We start from the raw sequence: 20,031 nt of genomic DNA, 5'->3' as shown, positions 1-20,031 counted from the left end.
CTACTCACTACTCAACTCACTACTCAACTCACTACTCAACTCACTACTTTCTACTCACTACTCTACTCACTACTCTACTCACTACTCTGCACTCACTACTCACTACTCTACTCACTACTCACTACTCTGCACTCACTACTCACTACTCTGCACTCACTACTCACTACTCTACTCACTACTCTACTCACTACTCAACTCACTACTCACTTCTCTACTCACTACTCTGCACTCACTACTTTAGTCACCTCACTACTCTACTCACTACTCACTACTCTACTCACTACTCACTACTCTACTCACTACTCACTACTCTACTCTCTACTCACTACTCTACTCACTACTCTACTCACTACTCTACTCACTACTCTGCACTCACTACTCACTACTCTGCACTCACTACTCACTACTCTGCACTCACTACTCACTACTCTGCACTCACTACTCACTACTCTACTCACTACTCACTACTCTACTCACTACTCAACTCACTACTCACTTCTCTACTCACTACTCTGCACTCACTACTTTAGTCACCTCACTACTCTACTCACTACTCACTACTCTACTCACTACTCACTACTCTACTCACTACTCACTACTCTACTCTCTACTCACTACTCTACTCACTACTCTACTCACTACTCTACTCACTACTCTGCACTCACTACTCACTACTCTGCACTCACTACTCACTACTCTGCACTCACTACTCACTACTCTACTCACTACTCACTACTCTGCACTCACTACTCACTAATCTACTCTACTCACTACTCTACTCTACTCACTACTCTACTCACTACTCACTACTCTACTCACTACTCTGCACTCACTACTCTACTCACTACTCTACTCACTACTCTACTCACTACTCTACTCACTACTCACTACTCTACTCTCTACTCACTACTCTACTCACTACTCTGCACTCACTACTCACTACTCTGCACTCACTACTCACTACTCTGCACTCACTACTCACTACTCTGCACTCACTACTCACTACTCTACTCACTACTCACTACTCTGCACTCACTACTCACTACTCTACTCACTACTCTGCACTCACTACTCTACACTCACTACTCACTACTCTACTCACTACTCTACTCACTACTCACTACTCTACTCACTACTCTGCACTCACTACTCACTACTCTACTCACTACTCTGCACTCACTACTCTGCACTCACTACTCACTACTCTGCACTCACTACTCACTACTCTGCACTCACTACTCACTACTCTGCACTCACTACTCACTACTCTGCACTCACTACTCACTACTCTACTCACTACTCACTACTCTGCACTCACTACTCACTACTCTGCACTCACTACTCACTACTCTGCACTCACTACTCTGCACTCACTACTCACTACTCTGCACTCACTACTCTGCACTCACTACTCTGCACTCACTACTCTGCACTCACTACTCTGCACTCACTACTCTGCACTCACTACTCTGCACTCACTACTCTGCACTCACTACTCTGCACTCACTACTCTGCACTCACTACTCTGCACTCACTACTCACTACTCTGCACTCACTACTCACTACTCTGCACTCACTACTCACTACTCTGCACTCACTACTCACTACTCTGCACTCACTACTCACTACTCTGCACTCACTACTCTGCACTCACTACTCACTACTCTGCACTCACTACTCTGCACTCACTACTCTGCACTCACTACTCTGCACTCACTACTCTGCACTCACTACTCTGCACTCACTACTCTGCACTCACTACTCTGCACTCACTACTCTGCACTCACTACTCTGCACTCACTACTCTGCACTCACTACTCTGCACTCACTACTCTGCACTCACTACTCTGCACTCACTACTCTGCACTCACTACTCTACTCACTACTCACTACTCTGCACTCACTACTCACTACTCTACTCACTACTCTACTCACTACTCTACTCACTACTCTACTCACTACTCTACTCACTACTCTACTCACTACTCTGCACTCACTACTCTGCACTCACTACTCTGCACTCACTACTCTACTCACTACTCACTACTCTGCACTCACTACTCACTACTCTACTCACTACTCTACTCACTACTCACTACTCTACTCACTACTCACTACTCTGCACTCACTACTCACTACTCTACTCACTACTCTACTCACTACTCTACTCACTACTCTACTCACTACTCTACTCACTACTCTACTCACTACTCTGCACTCACTACTCTGCACTCACTACTCTGCACTCACTACTCTGCACTCACTACTCTACTCACTACTCACTACTCTGCACTCACTACTCACTACTCTACTCACTACTCTACTCACTACTCTACTCACTACTCTACTCACTACTCTACTCACTACTCTACTCACTACTCTGCACTCACTACTCTGCACTCACTACTCTACTCACTACTCTACTCACTACTCTACTCACTACTCTACTCACTACTCTACTCACTACTCACTACTCTACTCACTACTCACTACTCTGCACACTCACTCTGCACTCACTCCTCACTACTCTGCACTCACTACTCACTACTCTACTCACTACTCTACTCACTACTTTACTCACTACTCTACTCACTACATTTTTTTTTTTACTTCCCCTTACTGCCAGGCAGTAAAAAAAAGCAGCTACTTGTCCGCTCATCTAAACTAGGTTGAACAAATAGCAATCTCAGCCATGCCAAATTTCTCCTAAGCTCGATGGGGTAAGGACCGCCGGAGAAGTTTGGCCATGGCAGAGACGGAGGGGTCTTTATTTAATTAATTATTTATTTATTTACTTATAAAGTTTTATAAAGCGGGAATTGATCCCGAAGGATATCCGAGCGCTTTACAATTTGAGGCAATTTTGCCATTGCCAAACTATGGACCATTATATTGGCAGTAAACACACTCTGTACCGCCAATATAGAAACCAGCCCCCCAGCTATTACATTTCTTTAAAACATTGACCTCTAATTTGTGTTTAAATCTTTCTATTTAATTCCGAAGCGGAAATAAATATTTGACACGTCTCTTAAAGCCCTGCAGCATAGCAGCTGTCAATAAAGCTAAAAATGTTACAGCCATGTTTTTTTTTATTAGAAATGTTTTATTGTATCCGCCAGATGCAGCCAAGCCATAAACGCCAAGGGCACAAGGGATTAGGAGATCTAAGTGTCTAAAGTGTAGCAACTAGACAAAGATGTGTCAAAACAGATTTTATTGCTTACATTTCGACTGTCACTTTTAATGCTTGTAATTTCACACATGCGTGCAGAAGAGTCCACAATACATGGACCTTTCACATCCAAAATACACAAAAGTATTGTTAAGACACACCTCTGAACACACCCTTCTTTGGAGAGAGTCACTTCTTAAATTCATCTTCACCTTTCAAACAGGTGGAATGCTTCTTCTCATGGGGGAAGGGGAGAGCAGGTTAAGAATGAACTCATACATGCATTAGTGAGTTGGTCACGAAGCTTTCAGTGGACACACGCCTCCAGAGTCTCCCTTACTTTCCAAAACTATTCTCAATTGATTTTAGCCGGCTCCCCTACAAAACCATGGAATAGCACCCTCCTAAATGGTCTATGAGGAAAGTGTAAAGTATACAATGGAGACTGGGATTAGTGCTACGGAAAGATTCAGAACATCTTTACAATCTTGGCATTTCTATTGCATAAGGAATTGTGCTCTGTTTATGCAATCTGCTCAGTTTCATGAGTTTTATGAGCGGAATCCGGAGGAGGGCCTTTTGTTGTGTGCCACAATGGCCCTGAGCCGTTCATCTGGGAGATTTGTGGTTTACAGAACATAATGGCATTTTATTAGTTGCTCGATTTCTGCCCTGCAATGTGAGACGCCCGCTGGTGCATTGAAGCACACTGCGAACGCTGTCGATTGGGAAACATGAGCTCCACTGTCTCGCATGACAGTCCTCTTTCTGCGCCTCTTTTATCTGGGAAACTAATAAATGTGCAGGAAGCAGGGTAGATGTTCACAGAGAGCTCGGCCAGACAGGGCCTGTATTTCAAACTGTGAAAACTGGCGTGTGCAAGCCTGGAGCCCCTTTGCGGCTCTCTTATAACTTTTAATTAGACTGATTTATCTGTGGATAAAACAAGCTGGCTTTAGACGTCTTGTCTTCATCTGTAGTCAGTCGTATATTTGCTGTGGGTGTCCGCTGGACCACAGGCGCTTTTAGAGTGTATTTACGTCCCAAAGGAATGATGCACGTCGCTGGTATGTAAGCCCACATTTGTCTAACGTTTTTAGAAACTATGTGAAGACGGTCTGACTCAGCTAATCTACAAATGCACTGCTAGATGGTGAACGCGCGCACACCATCTGGAATGCATTACACGGCCACCCTGACAGCTCCTAATTGATATTTATGGACGGCCATGCGCGAAACCGCCGAGAATATGCCAACATGGCCGCCTAATGCCCTATGGCATCAAGACTACTACAAAAACAGCACCGCGACGACCAATCAATATTCAGATAAGAAAAAACTGAAGAATGTGTCTTTCCCAAGGCCTTAACACACTTTTTTTTCTTTCTGTAGTAATAGGATCTCAGGCTCCGCCCGAGCCCTAAAAAGGACTTTGGGACTTCTCCCTCTAGACCCTTCATTCCTTTTCAGCCTATCATGCCTACTACACCCTTTAATCCTTACGTTCCTTACTCTCCTTCTCACCATGGGGACAATGAGGGTAACACAGGGGATGAGCCACAACCTCAATATGATTTCCCACAAGATCCTCAACCACAAGAGGAACCATGGGAGGAGCCAACAGACCCTTACAACACCCACCCCATCCCTGATGTACCATCTTATCCTACTAAACCGTCACCTACAGAAGACACCGTAGTCTTCAATCAGCTGATAGACAGGGCAGTACAATTCCACAATGTAGATATGCATAATGATCCTGTTGAGGAAGACTTCTTGTTTGACACCTTCCCAACTTCAGAAAAAAGTGTTAGAACACTTCCCATGTTAAAAGGAGTTCTGACATATTTAAGGATACAGCCAGGGCACAAGTAATCAACCCCAGAATAGAAAAGAAGTATAAGGCAGCTCCTACAGACCCTACTTACATTAGGGGACAGTTACCACTAGACTCACTGGTAGTGGCTAATGCACGTAAACGGGCCAACTCCCAAACAGGGGAAGCACCTCCCCCTGATAGTCAAAAATACTGGAGGCATCAGGAAAACTGGTAGCAGCACAAGCCTCCAACTCATGGAGAATTGCTAATACACAAGCCCTATTGGCTCGTTACGAAAGGGCGCATTATGATCAACTAGAAACCCTAATGCAACACCTGCCTGAGCCCTTTCAAGCACAAGCTGAGGACCTCATACAAGAGGGTAAATTTATCACAAATGCCTCCATCAAATGCACGCTTGACGCAGCAGACACTGCAGCTAGGTCAATTAAAACTAGCGTCTTATTACGCAGACATGCATGACTGCGTGTATCTGCAGTCCACCATTCTTAACCAACCTGTCAATCAAGATTTCCTATTTGGCCCTGCTGTGGACACCATTTTGGACAAAATGAAAAAGGACACAAACAGCAAAATCAATGGGGGCATTGCAATTTCAACAACACAGAGGCTCCTTTCGGCGCTCCTCATACAGGGCAACTACACGAGGAAATACCTCGCAAACATCTGCCTCATACAAAAGTAACACACAAGGTTCCTTCAACAAGAACACAGAGGAGGTTATAGAGGCAACAGTAATAAGGGGAGAGGACGTGGAGGCAATACCAATAGAGCCTCCACTGCCACAAAACAGTGACTTCATTACGCTGCCTCCAGACCACATAACACCAGTCGGAGGCAGACTCCAACAGTTCCTACCTGTCTGGCACGCAATTACCACAGACAGGTGGGTGAGAGAAATTATCCAGTTTGGTTATTGCCTAGAACTGACTTCTACACCACCAAACATACCTCCCAGACATCGTCCTATGTCCACGGAACACATCACCCTGCTACAACAAGAGGTGAAATGCATGCTGGAAAAAGGGGCCATAGAGCCAGTCCCTTTCCACCAGCAAGGGACAGGAGTATACTCCCTATACTTCCTAATCCCCAAGAAAGACGGCTCCCTCAGACCAATATTGGACCTCAGACCCCTAAATCAATATATACTATCGGAACACTTCCATATGATCACATTACAGCAAGTGCTCCCGTTGCTCCAACAAGGAGATTTCCTAGCAACACTGGATCTCAAGGATGCGTATTTTCACATACCCATCCATCCATCCAGCCAACAGAAAATACCTCAGGTTCACAATAGAAGGTCAACACCACCAAATCAAGGTTTTGCCCTTCGGGGGTTACCACGGCTCCAAGAGTGTTTACAAAATGCTTAACGACAGTGGCTGCACACCTCAGGAGACAACACATCCATGTGTACCCCTACCTGGACGACTGGCTAATACAAGCGAAATCGTACCAACAGTGCGCAGCACACACATCTCAAACACTTCAATTGCTACACAGTCTAGGGTTTTCTATCACCTACCCAAAATCGCATCTGCAACCATCCCACACACAGCACCACCTGGGAGCCACTATAAATACCTCAGTGGCAAAAGCATATCCAAATTCCGCACGGATAGCCAGTATGCAGATACTCATTCGCAAATTCCTGCCACAACACACTCTGCCAGCTCAAATATTTATGCAGCTCAAAGCATGATGGCCTCCTGCATATTCATTGTCCCCCATGCCAGACTCCAGATGCGCCCATTACAAGAATGCCTAGCACAGCAATGGAACCAGGCTCGAAGACAACTAAAATCCCTAGTGTTGGTAGACAGTTGCGCTCACAACTCTCTGCAGTGGTGGAACCCACAAAACCTTTCCAAGGGGCGAGTGTTCCAAGAGCCGGTTCCACAACTAGTACTGACAGCGGACGCATCACTGACAGGCTGGGGAGCCCAACTCCTTCAATACACATTACAAGGGCTCTGGACAAACGAGCAGAAAAGGCTACATATCAACCAACTAGAATTGCTAGCAATATTCCTAGCCCTCAAAGCATTTCAGAAATTCCTGTACAGCAAGACGGTGTTGATCCGGACAGACAACATGACCGCAATGTACTATATCCAGAAACAGGGAGGAACGCACTCTGGCACAAAGCATATGGAAGTGGGCCATTCCGAAATTTTTTTTCTCCTAGCAGAACACCTTCCAGACAAGGACAATCAGATTGCCGACCTGCTCAGCAGGCACAGCCAACAACTACACAAATGGGAGATTCACCCCCAAGTTCTCCAACCATTCTTCAAAGAGTGGGGTCACCCAGAGATAGACCTGTTTGCCAAAAAAGAAAACTCGAAATGCCAGTACTTTGCCGCCAGGTTCGCACATCTGTTGTCACAGGGCAATGCGATATGGGTGAACTGGTCAGGCTGATTTGCGTACGCTTTTCCCCCAGCACCACTGATCCCGCTGGTGGCACGCAAACTGCGACAACACTCACTCACACTAATCCTGGTTGCTCCCACATGGGCGAGACAACCGTGGTACACAACGTTCCTAGAACTTTCGGTGGTTCCTCATCAAAGACTGTGCCTTGCTCCACATCTTTTAACTCTGAACCATGGAGAAATAAGACCCCAGATCCCAATCAGATGAACCTAGCGATCTGGCTCCTGAGGTCTTAGAGTTCGGATACCTTAACTTGCCCCCAGACTGCATGAACATCATTAGGGAGGCAAGACGACCAACCACACGAGCGTGCTATGCAGCTAAATGGAAAAGATTTGTTATTTACTGCAACAATAACCAAATCAACCCATTAGACGCTTCCATACAAAACATTATATGTTACCTGCTGCATCTACTAAGATGTAACTTAGCATACTCTTCTATACGACTACACCTCGCTGCCAGAGCAGCATACCTTCAAAACAGGCAGCACCTTTCACTGTTTAAAGTACCAGCAATCAAAGCCTTCATGGAGGGTTTGAAAAGGGTGATCCCTCCATGACACCCCCCCTTCCCCAGTCTGGAATCTAAATATAGTACTTACCAGACTTTCTGGGCCCTCTTTTCGAACCTCTACACTCATGCGAACTACAATTCTTAACGTGGAAGGTTGCATTCTTGGTTGCCATTACCTCACTCAGAAGAGTGAGCGAATTACAAGCATTAACAATCCAAGAACCTTTCATGCAAGTACATGCCAACAGGTTGGTTCTTAGAACCAACCTTAAGTTCATGCCTAAGGTTGTATCCAACTTCCATATCAACCAATCAATAGAACTGCCAGTTTTCTTTCAAAATCCACAGTCAGTAGCTGAAAGAGCCCTACACACACTAGATGTGAAAAGAGCCCTACTTTATTACATAGACAGAACTAAATCATTTAGAAAGACAAAACTATTTGTTGCTTTTGCACCACAACACAAAGGAAATCCTATCTCAAAGTCAGGAATAGCCAGATGGATAGTTAAATGCATTCAAATATGCTATCAAAAGGCAAAACACACTTTAACCACCCCCCCAAGAGCACACTCTACAAGGAAAATGGGGGCATCCATGGCTTTCCTAGGAAATATTCCTCTTGAAGACATTTGTAAGGCAGCCACATGGACCACCATACACACTTTCACAAAACACTACTGTGTAGACGTGCAAGCAAAACGGCAAGCTGCTGTAGGCCAAGCTGTCCTCAAAACTCTTTTTCAAACTGCTGCAGCTGGCACAGGTAGCCACCGCTAGAGGAGATACTGCTATACAGTCTGTGCACAGATATGAATTCAGCAGCCCACATGCCTCGAACGGAATATGCTACTTACCAGTATGCATCTGTTCTTGGCATGTAGGGCTGCTGACATTCATATCGCCCGCCCTCCTCCCCGGTGCCTGTCGCAGCTGCAGCATTATCTTTGGCATGGCCATCTCTTACTTTCCTATCTCCATCTCTGCCACAATGGCGAAAAACAATCTGGGGATGGAGAAGATGCCCATGCGCACTGTAGTCCAGGGGAGGAGTCGCCTATCTTGTGATACTTCGAAGACTCTTCCAAGACTACAAAGTGCAATCATCCGGACCCAACACTAGGCGGCGATCTATGCACAGATATGAATGTCAGCAGCCCTACATGGCTTAAACAACTAACAGCGCTCAACTGCCAACCTCATAATAACAACTCGGCGAAATCGCTGGGATCAACACTTGACGGAAATCTAAACATGCAGAAACACATCAGTGCCGCAACAAAAGGAGCAAACTTTCAGATGAACATCATGAGAAAATTAAGACCCTTCCTTCCCACAAATGAAGTTCAAACTGGCAGTTCAAGCACTAGTAATCCCAAGACTAGAATATGGGAGTGCAACTCTTTGCGGACTTCCCAGATCTACAACTGTCCCTCTAAGAGCATCAATCAACTCAGCGGCCAGGCTCACACAGGCTCGAAAAGAAACTGCCACATTTCCCCTGAGCTTAGAGCTCTTAACTGGCTACCTTTTCGAAGCAATAATTCAACTAAAAATCGCTTGCATGACTCACAAAGCCCTACATAACAACACTCCGAGGTGTCTAGCCCAGAAACTGGTGCTCTCTAGTAGCTCCAGAAATGTTCTGAAACCACAATGATTTGCCAAATAGAAAACATACAATTGTGCCTTCTCTGGAATCGCTTCTAGGATATGGAATGCACTGCCCCCAGAAACCAGACTGAGTCCCTCTACTGCCTCTTTCAAAAAAGAAGTAAAATCTCTTCATATGACGAAATTTACATGAACAATGTATTTAACTTTCATAACAGATGTTTGTATAGTAGGACATAATAATGACATAGTGTTCTTTTAATCGTCGATCTTCCCTTGTAAAGCACTCTGATACCCGCAAGAGTCATGTTCGCGCTATATAAAAGCTTTAAAATATTCTTCTTGCATGACCATCGAGCCTGCCTTTATTCAGGCCCAGCCTAACCACACGCCTCCACTTACCTACTCAGCACCTGGATAGCCTTACGGGTGACAAGCAGTGCTCCTCAAATCTACCTTTCATTACATTATATAATAAAGCAACACCTTCAGCTTCAGCAATGCGAAAGCTGATAGTAGGGCCTCTGTGCTGGAGGTAAAACATTTGTGTGCTGGTATTTGTCATTATGTAAACATTTTTGCCCCTGTGCATTTGTTAATTGCGCTTTTAATATGCATCAATACATGTTTTTGTACCTCTACCCACTGACCTTATAAGCCTTTCTTCCTAGCAATAGAACGTGGAAAAGAGCGACAATATGCAGTGTGTGGCTGACATACCTTAGCTATTTTATGTTATGCTACCCTTTTGTTGAAAAGACTGCACAGTATAGTTGTAGTGTAACGCTTATATAGTTCTTGGCACCAACATGTGGTGCTCTGAAGTGCTTGCCTACATGGTTGTGGATGAAAGGATATGATCTTTGGTTTGATCCCATGTGGAAAGTGTCTTGCGTGATGACCACTAAGGTGGAAATATCGGATTGTGGGACACAGCACTTAGCAATGTGATAAGATGAAGAAGCGTGACAGGTAGGCATGCAGTTTGTGGTTTTCAGTAAGTTGGTAGCTTAGAACAGTTCTACAGATCGGTTTATGATAAATCTTATGATAATGGTTCATTTATCTGGTTATGGCACTGGGATGTCCAGTCTGAGATTTTTAGATTACATATTGTTCTTGAGAAGGTATATATTGGAGGGAGTGTGTGTGGGGGAGATCTACTACGATGGACTTTGCTACTTTCTTCCTATATATATAATTTCATGAGAGATTCGTATAAACTCAGTTTCCTCAGCTTGTGAATGTCCCCAGGTGCAAGACTAGATCTGGAAGATTGTTACAGCTGAACCCTCACACACAAGCATGTGGCTCCGCATCTACCTTGTCCTGCCCCAGAAATGATGGTTGGGGCTGCAAATAAGCACAGCTGTTTCGTGTTGATATCCATTCCTTCCTTTCTGCCCCTTTATATGCAGATTGGAGTTAGCCCCCAACTTTGTTTCGTCAGCTGACTAGTTGTTCTCAAAACTTTTTTCCTGTGTGCAAAGCAATATGTCCCCTCCTAAAACTACTGAGTTTCAACTTTTTGAAGACTGCTGCAAACAGATTTCTGTGACCCATTCCTATTAGGCCTGCTAACAGATTTGTGACCCATTCCTATTAGGTGTTTCTCTGGTGTTTGGGCAGTGAATTAAAGCGGTGCACAAAGTGTGTGCCCAAAGGAGATGCACATTTGTGGAGTCACGCTGTATGTTGCCAATCACAGATAGATATCACGTAAGCCTTGCTTCAAGTCTCAGAACTGTTCCTGCTCTTGGGGCCATTCCCACGACAGGTCACCGTCGCTGTTTAAGTATTTGGGTAAGTTGAAGTCCAAGAGGAAGCACAAGAAGGCCAAGCAATGACCTTCCCAGCCATGCGTCTCTCTTCCTGAAAAGGCGTAAGTAATTTAAGGTTTTCCTTGGTCTCGCTTCCTGCTGAGGAGCAGATTCTGCTGCTGATCTTGATGCACCCCAAATTGTTGTTGACTTTGCAACAGATTGAGGCTTTTGAGGAAGCCATGTTGCAAATCCATTTTGGTGTGACTGTGGGGCCCAAGGGTTCCAAACAGGCCTATAGTTAGCAGGGTGGTGGCAGCTCCATTGTAAACGCTTGGTGAACGACAGATTGCGAGGGGCTCCTCCTCTGCCTTGGATATTCAGCATATAAATACTATTTGCCTGACTTTACTGAGAATTGTACCTAACAGAGAGATCTTTTTAGAAACATTTTAAAAATCACGAAGCATCGTTTTTATCACTGTGTAATTTTCTCTGTTACCTTGCACCGATCCACCGCGGCGTGTGCCGTTTGAGTGGCGGGCAAGGGTGGATACTCAGCTTGCAGGCTCCCGCTTCAACCGAACGAGTTAGCGTTCGAGTTGGAGGCGGGGCCTCGCTCCGTCATTATAATGCGCTTCACCAAGCGCAGCGGGCACGCCTTCAGCGCGCCGAAGCCGCGCCTAAGGGGTGCCAGTCTGCGCCAGTCCGCACCCAGGGCGTGCCAAGTGCCCTGAATACTGGCCCGACATCATTCTTAACCACTAAGTTTTTAAAATATACCAAATCGGATCTGTTAGATATAAAAAATACACTGGGACTGAAAAATTGCCCACATCTTAGTTTAGATACACACTCCAATTTATCCCATGCTATCTGCCCCTGCTGCAAGTATAAATTTATGCGTACAAACACACAAAACCCATCTGCCCCTGAAAGGCTTGCTAAAGAGGCAAAAACTATCAAATGTGCACTCGTGAATGCGAGATCATTGTGCAAACACAGAGAGGACGTGTCCGAATTAATTTCGGCTCACAAACTTGACATCCTCTTCGTTACAGAGACATGGGCCGATCTGGCATCTGGCCCAGACCTGGTAGCAGCCATTCCAGAGGGCTACTATATTGTAAGACAGGATAGACCGCAGGGAAAAAAGGGGGGCGGCCTCGCTATAATCCTACGGCTAGAGCTAGCATTGAAAACAGTAATACCAGACAACATTTCTGCTGAAGTATTAGGCTTTGCTATCAATCTATCCCCTATTCAAACGTTTAATGGTATTCTCCTATACCGTCCCCCGGCAGCCAGAACGCCTTTTCTCCAATCGATAGGCACGCTACAGGAACTGGCATTAGTAGCCCCAGATTTTACAGTACTCGGAGATTTTAATTTTCATTTGGAAAATACAGCAGATAAAGATACATCAAATCTCATTGATGATTTTAAGGCAGCTGGGCTAAATCAGTTAGTCACCTCAGCCACGCATACAGCAGGCCATATTCTTGATGGCCTATTTACGAGCAATCCAGCTATCACCCCCCCCCACGGTTGTCCCAGTTGTGTGGTCAGACCATGCAGTAGTGGTCTTCTACATCCCCGTTAAACAACATAAAAATGTACAGACGGCTAAAAGTAATCATAGGCTATGTAGGGACTGGAAAAACATAAATACCAAAGCTTTAGCTGAGAAGCTTGAAAACAACAAACCACCTATAGTGTCAGACTCTCATCTAGCAGTCAATAATTACAATCAATGGCTCACAGACACTATTAACCAAGTAGCGCCCTTAAGGAAATTGCGCCCGAATCGTGTAACACCATCGGCCCCTTGGTTCTCAGAATCTTTAAGACTGGAGAGGCAGAAATGCCGCAATCTTGAAAGACGCTGGCGAGTCAGCTATGACAACAATGATAAAGAAAGATATAAACGAGCATGGTCAGGCTATCGAAAGACATTAAGAACGGAAAAAAGCAGATACTTCTGCGAACAAATAGAGTTGGCCCAGAACTCCAGCAAACAACTATACCAGGTAGTGACAATATTATCAAATACTCCAACTCCCACAACCTTAGATACGAATCAAGAATTCTGTAAAAAAATGGCTGATTTTTTCAGGACTAAGGTCACAGAAATCTTTGACAAATTTAATAACATTACAGAAGTGGAACCCTCGAGATCACTGAACAACATATCACCCACTACTCCCTCTTTGGTTGAATTTAACCCTCCATCCCTGCTAGAAATAAAGGATCTCATTAAAGCCACCATGTCGGGTTCTCCTCTGGACCCCTGTCCACCGGCCATTTTAAATCATCCATCGACGTGGTGGCCCCAATATTGGAAAATATTTTCAATACTACCTGTAAATCAGGGAATTACCCTCAAAGCTGGAAATCAGCTATAATAAAGCCACTTCTGAAGAAACCTACTCTTGATACCTCAGAACTAAAAAGCTATCGTCCGATAGCAGCGTTGCCTTTCCCTGCCAAAATACTTGAAAAGGTAATAAATAAACAGCTAGCGAGCTACATTGACCAGAACAACATGCTTGACAACACCCAGTTTGGGTTCAGAGGAGGCCATGGCACGGAGACAGCGCTTATAAAGGCCGCTGAGGAGATCAGACAGATCATGGACCAGGGTGGCACGGCAGTCCTGATTCTGTTGGATCTCTCAGCGGCCTTTGACACGGTCGATCATAATACTCTGATCGACCGTGTCACCGCCATGGGCATACATTGCAAAGCTGTCGAACTCCTGGCTTCTTTTCTGTCGAACAGGGAGCATTCGGTAAAAATGGGAAGTTTCTATTCGCCGACCTTTATGTTGCCCTGCGGAGTCCCCCAGGGATCCTCGCTAAGTCCGACACTTTTTAACATCTATGTGTCGGACTTGGCGAGGGTCATCAAAACCTTTGGGATAGGAGTGACTTCGTATGCAGACGACACTCAACTGGTGCTGGCAGTGAGAAAAAACGGGAGTGAGGTCGCAGCTAACTTCCAGTCAGGCATGAGAGCAATTAGTCAATGGATGGATAGGAACTGCTTAAAACTAAACACTGATAAGACTGAGGTAATGGTGTTTGGAGATCTACAGCCATCTTGGTCTCCAACTTGGTGGCCTTCGGAGATGGGTAATCCACCTATCCCGGTTCCGAAGGTCAGAAATCTGGGAGTGTTGTTTGATAACAAGTTAAACTTTACCAGTCACGCCAACGCGGTGGTATCCTCATCCTTTTTTACGCTTCGTAAGGTGAAAAAGTTGTTACCATTCCTTCCTCTATCGGCTGGAAAAACCCTCATGTCCTCCTTGGTGTTGTCCAAGGTGGACTACTGTAATGGGCTTCTGTTGAATGCCCAGGAGCAGGTTTTTAATAAACTACAAATGGTACAGAACGCAGCCGCAAGAATTCGGACCAAAACCCCAAGATTTGCTTCCATTTCCCCCACTATACACCAACTTCATTGGCTCCCGGTCAGAAAGAGAACTAAATTTAAAGCTTTATGTATAACCTACAAAGCATTAAACAGCTTGGGACCTGAGTTTTTCAGGGAATCTCTGTGTAGATATGTCCCTAACAGAGTCTTAAGATCAGCCTCTTCTGCGGCTCTATGTATTCAACGGGTGAGAACGGTCACATGGGGAGACAGACGCTTCCTTGTGGCCGCATCTAAACTCTGGAACTCTTTGCCTACCCGCATAAAAAGCAGCCCATCTTTGATGATTTTCAGAAAGAAACTGAAGACATGGCTATTTACTCAATAATTTACAGGGAGTGTTGCCTTTTTTCTGCTAACTCAGAGCCGAGACACCACTTGTGGTATTTGTTGCGCTCTACAAATCTTAAAAATAAATAAATAAATAGTCTGAGTAATGCTTGTGGATCTGTCCTTAGTTCCATCTGGGATTCCTGAACCCCTTTTGGGGTTCAATCCGGGTGCAGTGATCCACACCCATTCCTGCCACGTATACGCTGCCTCTGATGCCCAGGGGATGAATTTGTTACTATTGTCCTGTCTGACTCCAAACTGAATTGATCTCAACCAAGGTTGCGTCCTGGAACATGCCCGTTGTGTCCGGCCTGAGCTCATTCCGGCTCTGTCAAAACATTGCCTTTACTTAAAAGCCTCCTTGCAGCACTCTTAACAGCTTTGTGGAATGGACACTGGCCATAGTCAACTAGCTTTTGGTATCAATGGGATGAGTTACACCCATAATAGGCTTATAAATTGTATTTGGACCTACCGGAGGGCAAAAGGTTGAACACTTCCACTGATACTGGGTTGAATTCTCCCCCTTGCTCCCCCACAGAGAACCCCGTCTTATTTGCAGTGGTCATTGGATATGCAGCTTAATTCCTGGACTTACAGTTGCCTTCTATTGAGGTGACCACCAATGTCCTCACTGAAGTTTTCCAGCCCCGGCCACCTCTATACAAGCCCTTCTTGCTATTCAACAAAGCTGTGACTGACACTTGTAGAGTTACCTGGACTAAGCCTTCCTTTTGCCCACCTTTGAATAGACCAGTAGCACGTCGCCATAGACCTACTCTGGTTATCCTACTTTCCTGACTCCGCACTGAGGCAGTAGAGCCTGGTAGATCAGGCATCTAGTACCAGAGTTAACCCCACCTCTCCCCACCTCTTTCACTACACTATTCCACACACTCTTCCCCACACACTTGCGCACACAGGGAATAAACAAAATATTGAGGCATTCGGGAAACAAATGTTCGTCTTGGCTAGCCAAGCGCTTTAATTAGTGCCAGCAATTTGTTCAATAGGTATTCCCACGCAATATGTGACATGGTTGTTGAGAACTGGTCAGCAGCCTTGGAGGAATTCCATTCTAACATGACACCGACTATTCAGGATGCAGCCAAATGTCATTTCATGAGGACAGGATACTACTGATTGCTTTGGGTGCTCTGGCGCCATGCACGGATGAGATCCACAGGCTTCGTAAGTGACAATCTGGGGTGACTATCGCTCTATCTCTCTATATGTCTCTATTTCTCTATATGCCTCTTTCTCTCTCTATCGCTCTCTCTCTCTCTCTCTCTCTCTCTTTCTCTCTATCCATCTCTACATGTAACCCCTTACCCCTTACCCCTTACCCCTTGCCCCTTACCCCTCTGCCCCCTCTGCCCCCTCTGCCCCCTCTGCCCCCTCTGCCCCCTCTGCCCCCTCTGCCCCCTCTGCCCCCTCTGCCCCCTCTGCCCCCTCTACCCCCTCTACCCCCTCTACCCCCTCTACCCCCTCTACCCCCTCTTACCCCCTCTACCCCCTCTTACCCCCTCTTACCCCCTCTTACCCCCTCTTACCCCCTCTTACCCCCTCTTACCCCCTCTTACCCCTCTTACCCCCTCTTACCCCCTCTTACCCCCTCTTACCCCCTCTTACCCCTCTACCCTCTCTATCCCTTGCCCCCTCTACCCCCTCTACCCCCTCTATCCCGTGCCCCCTCTACCCCCTCTATCCCGTGCCCCCTCTACCCCCTCTATCCCGTGCCCCCTCTACCCCCTCTATCCCGTGCCCCCTCTACCCCCTCTATCCCGTGCCCCCTCTACCCCCTCTATCCCTTGCCCCCTCTACCCCCTCTATCCCTTGCCCCCTCTACCCCCTCTATCCCTTAACCCTTTTGATGGGTTTTGCGAGAAGGCCTATTCCGCATTTATGCTATACATAGAAAGCAGAGTCACAGCATGCTCCCTGGGCCTCTCTACATCTGTGAGGTAGTATCCCTAACGGTTTCACCCACTTTTGAGGCCTCGGCAGGGGTTGAGCATACAGGCATCACCGAGGTCCACCACACCATGGACATGCACCTAGTTCTTTGGAGTCAGGAACCAAGTGGCCACATCAGGCCCTCAAGGACCGCAAACCTCCCAGTCATTCTCCCCACCCCCCTCCCAACCCACTGGCCAATTTAGTTTGCCCTTAGCTGCACAGGAGGCCCTGTGGGAGGAAGATTCAGTCATTTACTCCTGAGTTGGCAGATCATAACATCAAATGGGTGCTACGCACTGACCAAAAAGCAGACTGCGGATGGATTAAGAGCCCATTCCACCAGGGCCAAGGCTGCTACCACTACACTGCCATGCAGTGTGCCTGTACTTGATCTGTCCGGGCACAACGTGGATGTTAATAGCGCTGTTCACTTAAACACTCTTGTTTTGACAGCCAGGTCCTACAAGAAGAGAAGTTTGTCTGTGTGGTTCTGCCGGACATGTCGGTTTGAGCCATCACACAGACCCACACCATGGGAAGTACTGCTTTGGTATCTATTCTAAATATGAGCAATCTGCCACTAATGAGCAATTGAAATGTCCGTGTGTCACAAAGTGAAAGAACACATGCTTGGTCTCAAGCTACTTTTCACATATGCAGTTTAGCTAAAGGAAGGCTTGAAGGAACCATCACTAAAGTTTGATAGGTACATAAATGTATCAACGTAGTAACCACTTCAAAATACCATGGCCTTAACGGGTAGCCCATGCCAACAATGACAAACCATGAAAGTTTACTCTTACTTTGTACTACTTATTGTAATTTTTCAAGAGTTGATAACATGAGGTCATAAACTGTTAAATATGTCTGTTGCCAGCCTTACCAAGAAAGGGTTATGTCTGGGGATTTAAACTACTGAATAGGCATCCATAACCACCCATCCATTTATGGTGGGGAATCTCAGGAAATAAACCTTAAGTAAAGTAACAGGGAAGAAGGAAGTTAAATGCACACTAGCCAGTACAAAAATGCACCAGGCATTGCCAAAATTAAAATATAAATTTAATATCACAAATGTACTCCTGCACCAGAAAACCAACCAGCCCAAGATATGCCTCGCTTTGGGTCCTACCCTAGCACTTTGGGCTAGATTGTTCCCATCCACAGAACCAAAGCTAAGTTGCATATAGCAATTCTCGCTCTGAAGTGGCATGATGTGTGAAAAATAATGACCGGTTTGCGGCCCAAGTGGTTGTCATTGACCGAGACTTTTTACAAATAATCCACTCGTCGCCTTTGTATTTTCTGCAGTTTCTACTAATTATAGTGTCAACTTGTCTAATTTTTTTCTATCATTTTTCTATCAAATAAACTGTAAAGCCATTAATCTGTTGGTTATGCCCCCCCTTGCAAACTTGTTTGTGATGAGGAGGTATTGGTTCAGCTGAATTTTCTTGTTGGTTGTTGTCCCCCACGCACTTTTAAATTCTAGTAGGCAACCTTTTTTCTTGTTTCTTCTCACAGAAAACTAGAGCGAGAGAGAAGTGAAGAATTTGAATCGAATAACAAAGAGTACAACTACTTTGGTCTGTCGCCCGATGAACGTCGTGAGAGACAAGTAATAGAAGAGTCTAAATCTCTTTACGAGATTCAGAACTTGGATGAAGAGGCTTTTCCTGCACTGTCTGTATGTATGAATTTACTTTTACTTTGATTTATGTTTAGTTTTTTTCTGGTATTTCCTTCATTTTGCAACCAAACTACATTTTCGTATTCCTCTCTTAAAATCACTACTTAAAAAAGAGAAAACTAATAGAATGACCAACTCCCAATGGCTATGGGTTGCTTTTTTATATTGCCTATTGAAAGATACTGTTTTTTATTTATTTTTTATCCATGGGTTTAATCAGTCAAATGGTATACTTTATTTCACTCCTAGTTGGTTCTCCTGTAGTTTGATTTCTGCTTGATTTTAGAACCCAAATACAAATTCTTATTTTCTATTCTTTGTGTACTGTCCATAAGTATCTGAGTAGAAACTGATGTTAAAAATACTTCGGGTGCAATTCACAGACAAAGTTAATGTTTAGACTTCGTAGACTTTATCCTGTTAATTTGTTACGTTTTCGCATGTTTTTTGCTTATTGACAGAGTCCTATGAGAACGCCACAGAAAATATTGGAAAAATGTAGACATCCTGTGAACTTCTGCCACTGTTGCATGCTTTAGGATAGAGCAGGGGTCTCCAACCTTTTCTGTATTGAGAGCTACTTACGTTCAATAAAACACATTAATAGCTACCAATATTATTAGTGCAGTATAATTTCAATTTCTTTATATGTATATTAATTCAACCAAGCAAAATCTTTCTAATTTAATACGCTGGGTTGCACACAGGAGAGCTACTCAGTTAGCTCAAGAGCTACAGTAGCTCAAGAGCTACTGGTTGGAGACCCCTGGTGTAGTCTCTGTGACTGACAATATGCTGGAGTTGCAAAGCACATTTTATCCCCCAACACAAATTGTTTTTCCACGTGTAGGCACATCCCTTCTCGCGTACCTTCACAAAATATGGTTATTTACTCACTTATTTTGTCAAGTTTTTCAGAAGAATGTGTGGTGCCTTCCTATAGCCACTTGTAGGAAAGTGCTCCTTTTTGCATGGTTAACCCCTAACATTTTGCCAGATCCCTAATGCTAACTTAACAGTGTGCTGGAACCCTGCTAACCAGGCCCCAGCACATGTGTTCTTTCCCCAAACTGTACCATTGCTCCCACAATTGGCACACATCTGGGCCACAGGTAAGTCCCTTGTAAAAGGTACCAGTGGTACCAAGGGCCTTGTGACTAGAGGGTCTCTTAGGGCTGCAGCATGTATTGTGCCACCCTAAGAGGCCTGAAACACCTACACACTATCATTGCAGGCTATGTGTTGTGACTAAACTAAATAA

General features: G+C 45.1%; 1 protein-coding gene across 3 annotated transcripts in view; it reads left to right on the top strand.

Moving 5' to 3' along the window:
* The window catches only part of OTUD4 (OTU deubiquitinase 4), a 442,490-nt gene that overhangs the window by 209,958 nt on the left and 212,501 nt on the right, over window positions 1-20,031 (top strand). For all 3 annotated transcript variants that reach the window (XM_078676880.1, XM_078676881.1, XM_078676883.1), the window contains one exon: window positions 18,605-18,767. In XM_078676880.1, coding sequence (XP_078533006.1) covers window positions 18,605-18,767 — 163 coding nt within the window. The remainder of the gene's footprint in view (window positions 1-18,604; window positions 18,768-20,031) is intronic.

Source organism: Lissotriton helveticus, chromosome 2_1 (genome assembly GCF_964261635.1).
Source record: "Lissotriton helveticus chromosome 2_1, aLisHel1.1, whole genome shotgun sequence".
NCBI classification, from domain to species: domain Eukaryota; kingdom Metazoa; phylum Chordata; class Amphibia; order Caudata; family Salamandridae; genus Lissotriton; species Lissotriton helveticus.
This window is presented reverse-complemented; position numbering and strand designations above follow the sequence as displayed.